Source organism: Furipterus horrens, unplaced genomic scaffold (assembly GCF_987537825.1).
Source record: "Furipterus horrens unplaced genomic scaffold, mFurHor1.1.pri manual_scaffold_5, whole genome shotgun sequence".
Taxonomy (NCBI): domain Eukaryota; kingdom Metazoa; phylum Chordata; class Mammalia; order Chiroptera; family Furipteridae; genus Furipterus; species Furipterus horrens.
This window is the reverse complement of record NW_028327175.1, coordinates 36,928,448-36,945,199: the sequence shown is the minus strand read 5'-3', so window position 1 is coordinate 36,945,199 and position 16,752 is coordinate 36,928,448. Positions and strand designations below refer to the sequence as shown.

Sequence of the window (16,752 nt, the reverse complement as noted above, 5' to 3'; positions counted from 1 at the left end):
TGTTAACTTGAATGGTAGGTAAGCCAAGTGCAGTATCCACAGATTATCAGCAAATATCCATTTGGGCCTCAGTGTTTGTACACACATTCATTCTCTCTCTCTCTCTCTCTCTCTCTCTCTCTCTCTCTCTCTCTCTCTCTCTTCTCTCTCTCTCTCTGTCTCTCTCTCTCTCTCTCTCTCTCTCTCTCTCTCTCTCTCTCTCTCTCTTCCACCCAACCTTTAGAAAAAGACAAATAACTGTTCAAACTCTAGTATTACCCATAGTAAAGGGAAATTTTGGTAATCTGCATGCTCAGAATTCCCAAATTATGCACCTACCCTAAGGTGCATATCTAAATTATCAGCAGGAAGTAAATCTGTCAGTTTCTTTAGACCAAAGCTTTTCAGACTTTTGATGAGCCTGTAGATCACCCAGGGATCTTGTTAAAATGAAGATTATAATTCAGTAGGATTGGAACAGGCCCTGGAATTCTGCATTTCTAACTGCTCAGATGATTCTGATACTGTTGGACTTGTACCTTTGGCATACTTTGCAAAATTTTCATTTTTATACCAAATGCATAATATCGTATCGTATCGGCAGCCGTCCGTCTCGAGAGACGATGGTGTAGCTTCTTAAGAGTCTATCTGCACCGCCGAGAATGGCTGTGCAGTCCGACTCGGGAGTGACACGGTATCTGTCTCCTCCCGTGTTGAATCGACATCTTGCGATGACGCTGGAGTGTCCTCTCCAGTGAAGCTGAAGCTACAGAGCCTGGGCAGGGTGATATGGAGGCTCTGCTGTTGCCCATGCAGCAGACCCCCCCTCTCTTCGCAGCTGAAGGGTCCAAGGGAAAGACGGAGTCAATACAGCTTGGCTTCAGGTGCGCCGCAGGAGTTGCCGGTGTTGACTACAACGTCGAACCGCCTTAGGGACTCTGGCTCCGGATTTTCTGTCAGGGTTTACTCCCTTAGCCTTTCCCCTGAAGAGGTATGCCGCAAGGCAGCGGAGGTTTTTTGGAGTCAGAGTTTTCCTTCTCTGATGTGCCCTGACTGGAAGATCGAACCAGCGACACTTAGCTCGCAGGCCGACGCTCAATCCACTGAGCCAAACCAGCCAGGGTTAAATGCATAATATAAAACTGAAATTATAGTATACACACTATTTGTGTTCTATGGGGTTTTTTAAAAGAATTTATTTTTAGAGAGAGGGGAGGCAAAAGAGAGAGAGAAGAAGAGAAACATTGATTTATGAGAGAAACATTAATCTGTTGTCTCTTGCACACCCCCAACTGGGGACCTGGCCCACAACCCAGGCTTGTGCCCTGACTGGGAATTGAACTGGTGACCTTGAAGTTTGCAGGATGACGCCCAGCCCCCTGAGCCACACAATTCAGGGCTTCTGTGGGTTTTTTATACTTAGCTTTTATCTCTATTTTCAGCATAAATTCTATAATTATGATTTTAATTGATCTATAAACTATAGGATTAATACAACATTAGAAATGTACATGTATTCTTAGTCATTTTGTCATTTGAGTTAATGCGTCATTGGATTCCTCTGAGCATATAGCTTTTTGCTGTTTAATTACTTCCCTAAGATAAATTCCCGGAAGTACCAACTAGGTCAAGGAACAAGAATGTATTTGCTGTTTAATGGATACAAAGTTTCAGTTTTGCAAAATGGAAAGAGTTGTGAAGGTTGATGGTGGTGATGATTGCAGAATTGTGAATGTACTTAATGTCACTGAACTGTACACTTAAATATGATTAAGATGGCAAATTTTTATATGTATATTTTACAATAATTAAAAATATTTAAAAATAAAATGATTATCCCCTTCCAAAAGAATATCTTTGTATTTTGTTGCATAATAAACTATTTGATCTTTTAGAGAGAATGACCAAATTACAGTGCCGCCAACACGTTTATGTAACCTGTACTCATATTGTCTTATGGTTTCTTAAAATCTTTGCTAAATGATTGAAAATTACTTCTAAAGAATGCCTTAATTTGCATTTTTATTTCTATCAAGTTTGAATGTGAACATTTGCTTTAGTGGAGTTTTTTTACTATTTGTATTTCTCTCTTATATAAAGTGTACATTTATGTCATTGGCTCTTATTTATATTAGGACATTGGTCATTTTCTTTAGATACATAAGAATGCTTTTTATAGTATATTCTAATATTTTAAGTAAATACTTCTAATCTTTGTTGTCTTTTTAATTCAGATTTAAGAAGTGAGTAACTTTATGATTTTACATCCCACAGGTGAATTATGGAAAAGTTCATAATGACAGTAGAAAAGGATTGAAATTTGCCGTTTCCTGTGGTTGCAGTTCAGAATTTGTTTTTGTACCATATGGTAGCACCATTGCTGTTTATACAATTTACTCAGGAGAACAGATAACTATGCTTAAGGGACATTATAAAAGTGTTGACTGCTGTGTGTTTCAGTCTAATTTCCAGGTAAGGATGATACTGAAGGGAATTTAAAATGTTCAGGTAGCTAATTTGCCAGACTAATTGTATGTAAAAGAATAAATTGTAATTTCATTCTGAGGAATAATATTGGGTTGGCCAAAAAGTCTGTATGTTTTTTTTCCATAAAATAAAAGACACATTTTTTATTTTCACCAATAACTTTATTGATTTGGATATTTTGAGTATGTTGGCTATCTCCCACATGGTATAATGTTGATTGTTCTCAATTGATGTCTTGATTTGATAGGTATCAACCTCAGATGGTCTACCCAATTGTGGAGCATTATCCAGTGAGAAATCTCCAGTTTGAAACTTTGCTAACCACTTTTGACACATTTGATCAGTAACAGCACCTTCTCCATACACTGCACAAATCTTATTTTGCATTTCAGTTGCATTTTTACCTTCCTTGGAATAGTAAAGCATGATATGCAAAAAATGTTGCTTATTTTTTCTATCTTCAATATTAAAATGGCTGAGTAAAAACTCATAAATTTAGATTTTTTTTAAATGCACACCAATATGAACTGTCACAATACAATCTAACAAAATTGTTTTGAATGAAGTTAAAGACAACTAAGCCCTACTAAAACCCTATTACAGAAAAAAAAAAAAAAAATGAACTTATTGCCAACCCAATACTTTTACTCCACATTTGAGTTAGGATTCATTTAATAAAGGATAATACAGGACAGAGTTTTAGGTGGTAAAGGATGGATATATAGGATGGATATAATACTCCACAACTTGACTGAGATAAATTCTTTTGCATATAGGCTCCATTATTTAGCTGTTGAAAATCTCAGGCAAATTAAAATAATTTTTTGCAAATAATCTTTCGGGAAAAAGAGTATATATAGCTAATATCAAAATATAGTTTGTGTATCTTGATTTATGTTTGTGTGCATCTAAAATTTCATTTACTTCCCTTTATGTCCATTATCATTTCTTTTATATATTTAGGTCCTCCTATTTTGGATGCATAAATATTTACAAGAGTTATATTCTGTTGTTGGATTGATCTCTTTATCATTATGAAATATTTCTTTGTCTCTTATTATAGCCTTTGTTTAATATAAGTATTACTACCCCAGCTTTTTTTGTTACCATTTGCATGAAGTATCTTTTCTCATCCCTTTGCTTTAAGTCTGTGTATGTCTTTTAATCTGAAGAGGGTTTCTTGTTTGGGTCTTGTTTTCTTATTCATTTAGCTACCCTTTGTCTTTTGATTGGAGTATTTATTTCATTTACATTTAAAGTGATTATTGATGGGTACATATTTACTGCCATTTTCTTATACATATTTATGTTCCTCTTTTTTTTTTTTTCCCCCTTCTTTAAGAAGTCATTTTAACATTTCTTGTAAAACTTTTGGTAGTGATGATCTCATTTAGCCTTTTTCTATCTGGAAAGCTTTTTATTTCTCAATTTTAAGTGATAGCTTTTCTGGGTAGAGTAGTCTTGGTTGTAGGTCATTGCTTTTTATCACTGAATATTTCAGGCCAATTTCTTTTGGCCTGAAATATTTCTGTTGTGAAATCAGCTGACAGTCTTATGAGAGCACCTTTGTAGGTAATTGTCTTTCTCTTGCTGCTTTTAAGATTCCCTCTTTGTCTTCAACTTTTGCCATTTTAATTTTGATGAATCTTGTGGGCCTCTTTGAGTTCATCTTATCGGAGCTTTCTGTGATTCCTGGACTTGTGTGTGTTTTTTCTTCATTAGGTTAGGGAAATGTTCAGTCATTATTTCTTCAAATAAGTTCTCAATCCCTTGATTTCTCTCTATTCTTTCTGGTGCCCCTGTGATATGGCTGTTGTTATGCTTCATATTGCCCCAGAGGTCCCTTAAACTATCCTTATTTTTTTTTAATTCTTTTTTCTTTTTACTGCTCTAATTTGGTGTTTTCTGCTACCTTGTCCTCCAAATGACTGATTTGATTCTCTGCTTCATTTGGTCCACTGTTGATTCCTCCTAGTGTATTCTTTATTTCAGATTTTGTATTCTTTATTTATGAGTGGTTTCTTCTTATGGTTTCTACATTCTTTTTTCTGCTTGCTATCTCTTTGTTGAAATTATCACTAAGTTTCATGGGAATCCTTATAACTAGTGTTTTGAATTCTGTATCTGAAATATTGCTTACCTTCATTTCATTTAGTTTCTTTTCTGCATATTTCTTCTCTTCTTTCATTTTGGAGCATCTTTCTTTGTCTCCTCATTTTGAGTGCCTCTCTGTTTGTTTCTGTGTACTACATAGATCTGCTGTTTCCCAGTCTTGGTAGGGTGCCTTATGTAGTAGGTGTCCTGTGAACCTCAGTGGTTTAGTCCTAATTACCTGAGCTAGGCCTTCTAGGAATGTCCCTTGTGTGGATTATGTGAGCCCTCCTGTTGTATTTCAGACTTGATTGCTGTTGGCTCATTCTTAAGTGGCGTTGACCCTCAGGTTGGCTGGCTGTGAGGACTGTCCCTAACCACAGTATATGAGCTGCTATGCAGGGGCTGAACCCACAAAGCAGAACTTGCCCCCAAAGGATCTGGTACTTGCCATGATCTCCCTTTGGGTGTGGCACTTATGGAGCTAATTTGATCATGCTCTGATGTGGTGTGAAACCAGCCACTGGATGTATCGGTTCTGGGGCATTTTCAGAGAGACTCTGATGCAGCACAATGTCAAGCACTACCTGTGACCAGCCCTGGACTACCTGTTAGGAGCTACAAAGTGATTCACAATTTATGTCCGCCTCTGCTGGGCCTGGATGTGCATGTGAGGGGCCTAACCAGGTACCCAGTACCAAGCCTGGGGCAGGTCAGAAAAAGACCCAAGGCTCCCTGAGATCCACCTCCACCTGCCAGCTGCCTGTTAGGCTCGGCCACTGAGAGCCTCTGGCAGTATGAGAGTTGTGTGAGGCAGGTTCTGAGTCACCAGGTAAGGGCAAGTGATGTTCACCAGGTTGATACATATTCAAACTTGGCACCACTACTGTGTCTAGGCCATTCAGCAAAAGTCTCAGGATACACCAAGGCCATCCACCACCTACCTGAAGCCTGCAGACCTTTGTAGTGTGGCAGTGTCTCAGGGAGTCATCAGTGTAGGGCCAGCAGAGTTCGTCAGGCTAAAACAAATTAAGATCTGGCTGTGTGGTGGGGCTATACTTAGGAACAGTGGTGCCAGTAGGGTGCATGGGGAAAAGTAACCCTCAATTCAAAGACACAAAACTCAGTCTCTCCATTTTTGTCTCTGACACACCCTGAGTCTTTCTAGACCACAACAGCCTTCCAGGACCAGGACCTCCTTGAGAGCCTTCCAAGAAAGATGGCATCACAGGCTCAGGCTGGCTACAGGGTGTGAGCTTGGCAGTGTTGGGAATAGGGAGTCGGGTGAGTGGAACCAGTACATTTCTTCTGGCTGATGCCATATGGAGGAGAATGCTTTACCCAGGAAAGATGGCATCTGTGAGTGACAGAGGAGAGGGACTCAGCCCAGGGAAATTGGTAGCTGTCCCTGCAGCCCTAGCCCCAAAGTTACACAACCCAGTCTCACCCTGTATGACTCCAGTCTGCTCTGAACTGTCATCCTCCACTGGAGCTCAGGGTGAGTGTCTGCAATTCAGATTTCATGTGCTTGCCTTTTAATAGGGCTCCTGGTATTCTTGCAGTCTCCTGTCTCATCCTGGCAGGCAGAATCCCCAGGGATTTCCACAGCCAGATATTATGTGGGTTCCTCTTCCTAGCTCTGGTGCTGGGATGGGGACCATGGCATGGACTTGAGACCTGTCACTCCTCAGGGGGAACCTTTGCAGCTGAGATATCCCTCTGAAGTTTCAAGAACTGCCCTTGGGAGCAGGGCCAGGCCTTTTCTTGTCTTTGCCCTTCTTGCCAGTCTCAGCACAGGTTCTTTTGTATGTCCTTACTTAAAAGACTTCTGTTCAGCTAGTCTTTTTTTTTTTCTTTTTTCTTTTAATTGTTTTTCTATTACAGTTGTCCCATTTTTTACCTCTCTGCTCTATCCTACCCCACCCACGTTCAGCTAGTCTTTAGTTGATTATTCAGGTTCATTATTCTATAATTTAGTTGTAATTCCGATCCTAAGAGAAGGTGAGTGTACCTTCCACCTACTCTGCCACCATCTTGGATCCTCTCCTGAATTTTCTGATTTTGTTTATAGCATTGTAATTATCTAGGAGAATGTTCTGTTCACAGGAAATATGCACTGAATTATTCAAAGATGATAGGACCTCATGTTGGCAATTTACTCTCACATTCCAGGAAAAAAACACTTGTGTTGCACTTGCAACTTTCCTCTAAACGTTGAGTTTTTTAAATCTAATTACTCAATTGAATTCCTATACTTATCCCCAAAACTTCAAAGCTCAATTCAAATACCTCCATTTAAGTGAAGTCTTTTATTATATCATTCTGATTGAAGTGTCTCTTTCAAACTCTCTTGACCATCTACAAAATTTTCTTTATATCTTTGTCAGTATAGCCATACTTAACCATGAATTGCCTTTTAAGCTTATCTAACTAAGTTATCTTGTGTATGTATCTTGCCTTCTCAGAAAACTAAATTGTTCAGGGGCAGTGGACATATGAAGATATCTTTGCATTATTTATAGTTAGTGTAACAGTATGTTCTAGAGTTAACAGCACAGTTTATATGATTTTATTCTCTGTAGGAAATTTGATCATGTTTAACTAAATCTAATTTACTTTAATTTTCTACATCTATATTTCCTATAAATAACTTAATAATCTTATTTTCTCTGCATCCAGAAACGTTTTTTTTTAGAAAAATACTAATTGTACCAAGCTTCAGATAGTCTTTGAGATGAACAATAATAAAAATAAATAATTGGATACCAGAGCAGGAAAAAGTTAAATTGTTAAAAATATTTGCGTAGAAATACAGAAATTATTTCTGAAGGAAAAAAATCACCTAGTCATTCAGAGTTTTACAGACACTTAACACTTTGCTATTTTTTTTTGTTTGTTTTTTATCCCTTTCTCCTTTTCCATATACCTTTTTTTCAGTGGACCTAGTGTTTTACATCCTGTTTTTTTATTTCCCACTGTGAGTATTTGGTGTATATTCTGCTCTGTTCTCTTGAAAATATTATGAGTATTTTCCCATGTCATTAAATAGTCTTAAAAAATAAATTTGATGGCTATATAGTAACCCATCATATGAGTGCCACATAAATTTATATATAAATCATTTCCCTACTTTGGACAATTATTCCTTTTTTATTATAAATATAATACTGATGATATCCTTGAATTACAAAAATATGAAGCCCATTTATATTTATTGAATGGCTTCTTTTAACACCTCAAAATTTTTTCATCAGTTTATCACTGAGAAACTGTGTTTTATCTGTACACCATTAGCAATGAATAACAAAACAGATCAAGGTTATTGGTAAATTCAGGCTTCAAATATCAATGACTTAAACCAAATGCAATTGCTATTCTTTGGTGGAATCCAGAACACCTTTCTTAATTTTTCTGCTTTTCAATCATAACATTGAATTGTTCTGACTGTGATGGGATGGACGCATGACCCATTGTGATATGTGGAATGAATGTTGTAAAATATACCCTATTCTATTTTTAAACTAAACTTTTAACAATTTAGATGAGTTTTAGATTTACTGAAAGTCTGATAGTATCCTGAGTTTTTATATACCCATACCCAGTTTGCCCCGTTATTAACAATTTATATTAGTATGGTACATTGGCTACAATTAATAAACAATGTTAACAAATTATTGTTAACTAATGTCCTAGGTATATATATACATATATATATATATATATATTGCTTTTGTAAATGAAGTTTTATTGGCATAGCCACACCCATTTGCTTACCTATGATTTATGGCAGAATTAAGTATTTACAAAAGAAAGATTATGGCCTGCAAAACCTATAATATTTACTATCTGGTTCTTTATAGAAAAAATTGTCATTTCCTGGTCTAGACTAATAGCTCATCTGATGGTCTTCTGAATTTCAAGTATGTCTTAGAAATGCTTACAGGAACTTTTGATATATATATTGAGGTTCTATTTTCTAAAAAGATTATACCAATTTATGCCCTATATATATGAAAGGATCTATTTCACTGTCCCATAGAAATGTTTCAGTACTAGTTACTATACCATATTTCTTAAGTTTTGTTGGGGAGGGAAATGAACATCATTCAGCCATGTGCAAACAGCATATCCTTAAAGACATTGACATAGACAGACTGTGCATCAACCCAAGCTTCCCCTTATAAAATAAACTTCCCAACAAGCATAGCATGTGGATCTTAAAGCTCCTTAAGTTGAATAGCAGCCCGTAATGCAACTGTAAGCTAGGTAAAATTTTGTGAACTTTTGGCTGGAAACTCATATCATTTCTTCATTGAAGTCTTATCAAATCTCAGTTATTGACAGAGGACAAACTATTTTTTCCATTTTTTTCTTTCTCTACTTTGACTCTTGAAATAAATGGATACTATAAATGATAAAAATCACTATGGTGTTTAGTGTTTTTGTAAATTTTTCACATTAGCAACTCCAAGGTATCATGATACTGTTTTTAAATTATAACAAAGATTTACTACATCAACAAATTTAAAAAGTGCCCAGTCCATTTTCTTTGGAGTAAAAATAGAATTAATCTAATTGATATAAACTAAGAATTAATCATTTAAAAATTAATGTAGTTTGTTTCAGATTGGTACCCTCTTTAAATTAATTAACCCTCAATCACCTCTTTGCTTTCTGTTACAGGAACTTTATAGTGGTAGCAGAGACTGCAATATTCTTGCTTGGGTCCCATCCTTATATGAACCCGTTCCTGATGATGATGAGGTAAATATTACTTGTATATTACTTGTACAAATTGTATAGTGACCTCTAAATCATAAAGTAAAGTTTATTAATTTACTTTATGTGGAAGAGATTTTTAAAGCATTTCTTGCTATTTTCTGATTTTAAAATAATTTGTCTATTATAAGACATTTGTAAAATTCAGAAAAATATAAAAAGAACAAATTTATAAAATTAAATTATTTTATTTTATTTTTTACTAATTTTTCCTGTGCATGTGTGCTTTGTTTTTTAACATATTTAATATCATGCTTGGACATACAATTTGGCATCCTACTTTTGTCACTTACTATTATATAATAAGCCTTTTTCATGTCGTTAATAACTATTGTTTTTAACAATATAGCATTCTGTCACTTATATACCACAATTTACTTAAATGTCTACTCCTTTAGCGATATTTCTTTTGATCATTATTAATAAATCAAAGTAAATATTCATAAGTTGCTTAATTTCTGATTACTTTTTTGGATAGAATAGATGACATTTCTAAGGCTCCTTTTTTTACACTGTCAAATTTTACCAATTTACATTGCTACCAGCAAGTAGACTTTTAGTTCTATTTTAAAGCATAAATTGGTAGAAATATGACAGTATGAAAAAAAAGCCTTAAAAATTGGATGAATCCCTGGTTTTAACTAGTGGCCTCTGTATTTTTTTACTTTTATGTCAGATATCTGTAGGTGATATCTTCCCCACCAAAGATTGTTTTACCAAGCACTGTTAATCATTCCCATTTATTGTCATTTCTGTGATATAAAAAGTCTTAATGTCTGAAAACCAATATTTGTATGTGTAATTTTTTAGAGTTGAAAATATAAATGTAGTTCATAACACTTCAAGTTAATCCTACCCAAGTCAGAGTAAAAATAGAATATCTTAAATAGACATGGAAGAAAGTCATTGAAAGAGCAAGTTTGAAATTCTGAAAAGATTTTCCTTTATGAAAACAAAACTTTGTCCGAACCACATGGAAATGAATTTTTATGGGTCTAGTTGATAGCATTTAGCAGCTATTGAAAAGATACATTTCACACCTAAATTTGCAACTGCTGTGGTTACTACAGTGTAAAAGCCTGTGAATTATTTTCTTTGGGGCCTAATCTAAATGAAAGAGAGAAAAAAAACTCAATGATAAATCTTCATGCAGCTGGCTGAACACTGTATGAATACTTAAAGATTTCATCACATCTAGTTCAGCTTATTATGGTGTTGATTAGTGTTAGTGCACATCAGCTTTAAATGACTGAATATTCTTCTGTAGGAAACTTAATATGGTCAAATATTTTGGTTCAGCCATTTATTTTGTATTATTATTTAATTACTGTGTCCTGCTGTTTGGGAATTACTATATACATTAAACCCAAGTTACAACAGTATAGGTCCTGTTTGGAAGTAAAATAGTTATTTACCAAATGAAAATAAAAGTAAATCTACTATGACTTATGTTTGGAAAAAGGATATTAGAAGAAAACTATAATGCTTAATTTATAAAGATAGTATGTGATTCTGATGGTTTATATCTTTATTATCTAGTTAGTGATAGTTTGAACTCATCTTGAATGATTTTTGTATGTGAGAAATTAACCTGAATAAGTAGAAAGTCGAATAGAGATACCAAGTTAGCTTTATTTTTGTTTTAGCACTATACAACCTTATCTTTAAAAATATTACTATAAAATGGTATGTGCTAAGATTATTTTCACAAAACTTTAGTTTGAAAGATTTCTGTGAGTATAGGCAGAACATGAATGTGATCATGATATGAATCCCAGTAGAGAAGTCCATCTACACAAGACTCTACTTCTTACATGTATATTTACTGTTTAGCTCTTACTTAAACCTTTTTAGTCTCAACTATCCAATAAGTAACTCCTGCAGTCTCCCAGAGAGGCAACAGAACACAGTTTAAAGCAGAACACAGTTCAAAGCAAAACACACATACACAGACTCACTCAGTCTTTAGTTTCAGGTAAACTAAGTAATAATAATACTGGTAACTGGGTTTGAATCCCAGTTTTGCCATTTATTAGTAATCTGGGACAAGTTTGTATCTCCAACTATTAGAACATTGAAGCAAAATTGTTCTTAGGTTTCCTTTCAAATCCATTCTTAGATGAGATTTACTTCCCCATAGACCAAGATATAATGGGAAATAGTAATATATTTTATGGTATTTAAGCATAACTCCTGTTATTTAATTGGCAGACTGTTTTATCTGAGGAATCTGCCTTCCTTTTGCCCCCTCTTCCTAAAACTTAGTCATGGTCAGGGCAAGCCTATATAATTCATAATCAGGTTTTCCTTTCTGAGATCTATAAGTTAGTTACGTTACAGTTTAAATCTGACCTCGTACCAAAAATCTTACTTTATTTTGATGGTCACACAATAAAGAGCTGTTTTATTTACCGCTAGTGTAGGTGTATAATTTACTCGCTGACACAGACAACCCTATATTCTGCCTATGGAGACTTGCCAGTAGTTACCATTAAGAAATTTAGAATTTATCAAGTTGTATGCATGGTAGATATTTGGATTTTGCACTTCCCTTTCATGTTTTTGGACCTGGACTAGATCACCCCTAAACTCATACTTTCCTATCTCCATAATATTCATAACTGTTTGTCAGTAGAACAGGCAGCCTGGTGAGGTAGAGATGGTATATTCAAGCATAGAAAGGATGTCCAGTTAGAGGAGATATAGAGAAAACTGAAGTAACCGTAGTTACACTTGGTCAATGGGTCTCAAATAATAATATGTATACCACATCCATACATATTTTTACTGCAGCTTTTAACTATAAGTATGATTTAGTTGTGATTTTTAGCAATAAAATATGCTGCTTATAATCCTGTAATGAATTCGTATTGTTATCCTTTACTACTATAAAATGATAAAATTTACATGCAACTGCATTTCAATTTTCCCTTTATTCTTGATTCTGCATTCACCATAGCAAAAAAAATATACAATAAAATATAATTTTGCTTCTCTGTGAGTCTTCAAATGAAACTTAAATGTTTAGTAGGTTACATATTGGGCTTCCATAGTGGAATTTGGAGGCATGACCTTTGTATGTTTCACCCACTCTGGCACATTTTTGGTAGATATGTAGGACAGAGTTAAAAGCTTCCAAAGATGGAGTTGGCAAGAGGAATCACCTAGCCCGTAGGGATAATACATCTTTGAATAAACTCTCATTAAATAATCTAACTTAGTGGTTAATGGTTAAATTATAAACCCAGAAAGGTAGGTAATTTGGTAAACTTTTGGATGAAGGTATAAAATAAATAGACTTCAGTATGCTACTCTTTCAAATGTATGGGCTGCTCATAAAAATAAGTGAATAGTTAGTCTGAAGTTTGGTAATAGTATAGTTTTATATCTGGATATTCAGGGTATAATGGAATTTTGTTTATACAACTAAATGATGATTGCCAACATTAGATTTAGTACAATAGTGACAATATCCAACATAAGGTTGATAATAGACTCTGATCTATAGCTTTAATCACTATAAAGAATACCTAAGTTAATATATTGTTTTATGATATTTTGTATATTTACTAGAAACACTTTTTCTACCATTATCATTGTTTGAATTATGATCATCGTGGTCATCAAAAAGTAAATGAACATTTTCAAACATATAGTAAAGATTACCCTTATAAAATATTGCTAAATGTTGTAAAAGGCAACACACGTAAGATAATTTAAGAGTAGCCTTGGTGCTAATATATTATTGGATTTGGGGTGCCATAGCAAATGTAAAAGCTGTAGAATAAGAAACAAACCTGGGTTCATAATGCCCAGACAGTCAAAAAAGTGAAACCATCTTAATGATCTTTGTCATTTGCCAGAGAATAAGAAGCTAACCATTTTAAATGTTTTCAGAAAAGGTTAATTGATTTGAAATAATTAAAATTTCTCTATTTGCTGGTTACCTTTATTAGGTACGACCCTAAAGCTGTAAGAATATTGTGATATTTTGTTGTTTTGAATAAACATCATTCAAATGCATTTTACCTTTCTAAGAAATCTCCCAGGGAAACCTATGTGCTAATGATAAACATGGTACCATTTCAGACACATTTTGCATTGCTTCTGAACTACTTTACCGACTATAAAAAAATAAACCTCACGACTTAATAATCCTTGTTACTTTTTGAACCCATAATGGTATTACTCAGTTTGATGAACACCTTATTCCTCATATATGGATATTTGCTTATTTTTAAAAGTTAGATCCACCCAAACAAAAAAGTTGTCAAGTCAGACTGCAGACCTGAATCCAGTCTTAACTACATGGATGGTAATTTGTTACCTTCTCCAGGTAATTCCAAAGAGTTGCAGAAGTGTGTTAAGCAATAGCATCATGTGTGTGAGCATGCATACTCTTATGAGGTCATGTTTTTGTATGTGTTGTGAGATAACTACTTTGAGGGAAACATAGATAATTTGGATAAAGTCTGATATGTCTATTTTAAATGAATTACATTATATTGTATGTGGGATGTTTCTTACATTATTTTTGTTTTGCAATTAACACATATAGTTTCTTTCAAAATATCTACTTGTTTTTTCATCTGATATATTTCACAACTATTGTGAACCTAAAATCATGAGATAGATTCATTGAATCTTACTTTTTACCCCTTCCCTCCCTTTTTAGACTACAAGCAAATCACAGTTAAATCAAGCATTCGAAGATGCCTGGAGCAGCAGTGATGAAGAAGGATGACTATCAGTCCTTAGTACCTTTGTGTGTCTGTTGATGAAACTTTATATATATATATGTGTGTGTGTGTGTAATTTTTTAGCTTTTACATTTTATTTTTTGTTTTTTAGAGAGAGGGGAAAAGAGGGAGAAAAAGAGGGAGAGAAACATCAATGTGTGGTTGCCTCTCACGCGTCCCCAACTGGGGACCTGGCCCGCAACCCAGGCATGTGCCCTGACTGGGAATTGAATCAGCGACACTTTGGATCGCAGGCCAGCACTCAGTCCACTGAGCCACAGCAGCCAGGGTGATGAACCTGTTTAAATGGGACTTTTTTAACTGTTCAGTGACAGCTAAATTAGCCCTGAATTTAAAATGAGGTTAGTATTTGCACGAAGTCCTGAAACAGACTTGCATATAGTTTATTTAATCAAAACATGTCTCTTGATCCCAGTTGCTGTGGCCTGGGGCAGCCCCTGTTGCTATGATACTAGGAGAAAAGTCATGGCACCCCCAGGTGGGACCTTCAGCAGACTGTGAACTATAAGATGCTCTCTGAGGATGAGCAAGTGGAAGTTAACAGCATTGACTTTCTTTTACTGGCTATGTCATCAGCCTGTTCATTTTTACTTTCAAGGACGATTTTACTGAGGATGATTTTATCAAAAATAATAGTTGAAAAGTTAGCATCAAAAATGTTTTATTCTTTCTTATGTAGTGATTTCATTTAGTTGACTTTTGGCTAGCTTTATGTTAAATATTTTTCGATTCAGTTCCTTCTACAATCCATAAAGTGCATCACAGAAATTTTTTTTAACTTGGGGAAAGCCCCATGTTTCCTTTATTTTAATGCATCAGATGGCAGCTTGTACTTATACTTGAACTTCTTTTCTCAGAATCGTGTTAAGATGTGACCAAGCCCTACTTCATTCATCAGGGCAGAAAGTGTCCTGACAGTGTATCTGTGTTAAACACTTGTTATAAAATTTCTGTTTTACTGTCTACTCTTCTTATGATATAACACATAAGCTATTATCATGATCCTGGTCCTTATCAGCAGGAGACTAGTAAAAGATGTTTTTGTGAGCTTGAATACCAAGTATACAGTTGTTAAGTTTTTAAGTGTGTAAATGGTAGGCCTCATATCAGACTTTTCTGGTCAAATGTTTTACATACATATACCTTACAGCTGATTTTACTAAGCACTTACCATTTTATTCTCACTTTTGCCCCCTTGATGAGGTTGCTTATGACTTTTGAGAATGCTGTTGAAACTGGAAATTATTTGTTTAACTTTTAAGGAAAAAGAAGTCTTTCTCCAAATGGCAAATAAGCGTATTGCTTCTTCTTCTACTCCTTTTTTTTTTTTTTTTTTTTTTTAACATAAATTAACCTATTTATTTTAGGCTACCAATGTTTCAAATTGTGAAGCTTCTACTGGTCTTCCCATGTTTTCAGTCTCCTGAGGGACAACTTACTTTACTGTGACAGCGGAAGTGGTGTTGTAGGTCCAGGCACCACTGTTTTCACGTAGGAACCATGGTTCTGGATCCCCACGACTCATCTCTTCATCTTGATTTTGCCACAGACGGCAAAGTGTATCTGACGCAAGTGTATTTGGCTTGCTGACGGATTTCAATTTTCTTCACCATTATCCTGAGGGAGATGCCATAAAAGGTCCTGTATTTACCAACAAGCCTGACCTTCTTGGTGCATTTAGCCATGTCAACACAAACTAGGTCAGAACCTAAGAGAGTGTATTGCTTCTTTCTAGTTATACATATATACAGTAGTCCTCCATATCTGTGGGTTTCACACTGGCAGATTCAACCAACTGTGCATCAGAAATATTCCTCCCAAAAGAAAGTTACATTGTTGCTAACGTGTACTATGTAGTTAGGGCTATGATGATTACTTCTGAGTTGAACATATAGTTTTTTTCCTGTCATTAATCCCTAATGAATACATTATAACAACTATTTACATAGCATTTACATTGTAATTGTTATTAAAAGTAATCTAGAGATGATTTAAAGTAAATGGGAGGATGTGTATAGTAGCTATTTTATATAAGGGACCCGAACATCCTTGGATTTGGGTACTCATGGGGTCCCTAGAACCAATCTCCTGCGGATACCAAGAAACAACTGTATACATGCTCATTGTAAAAACATTCAAGCAACATAAAAACTTACCAAAAAAATATAATGATCATATGACCTAAGGTAACCACTACTAACATTTTGGTGTCATACTTCCAAGCATCTCTGTGACACATATAATTATACATAATGGGATGTTCAATATTTTGTTGTTATCATGGAAACCCCTCTTCTCCCACATCAGCACCTCCCTCCCCATCCCTTACCCCTTCTGCTATAGTCCAAGCTGTTAACCAAGTATGTGCTCTTTCACATTATAATCCTAAATGAACCTATGTAGACAAAGATGGGAAATATTTTTATTTTGCAAAAATGGGGTACACACAGTCCTGTCTTCCTGGTTTTTTGTTTGTGTGTTTGTTTCAGTTACAGCTCATAGGAATCCCTGTCTTTTGATATAACTAAGAGTATTGGCTATATTTTCTTACTTTCTATATTCTTGATATTCTGGCATTTCGATCCTTGGTTCTGGGGACCCTACCCCTTACAGGGCTTGCTAATTTCTAAAGATAACAAAGGACTCTCCTTTGATA

General features: G+C 35.0%; 1 protein-coding gene across 1 annotated transcript in view; it reads left to right on the top strand.

The window, feature by feature from the left end:
• ERCC8 (ERCC excision repair 8, CSA ubiquitin ligase complex subunit) overlaps positions 1–15,434 on the top strand; it is a 43,401-nt gene extending 27,967 nt beyond the window's left edge. The window contains exons 10-12 of the mRNA XM_090276294.1: positions 2,254–2,451; positions 9,241–9,321; positions 14,012–15,434. Of these exons, the coding sequence (XP_090132420.1) occupies positions 2,254–2,451; positions 9,241–9,321; positions 14,012–14,080 (348 nt within the window). The 3' untranslated portion in view covers positions 14,081–15,434. The remainder of the gene's footprint in view (positions 1–2,253; positions 2,452–9,240; positions 9,322–14,011) is intronic.
• Positions 15,435–16,752: the final 1,318 nt, after the last annotated feature.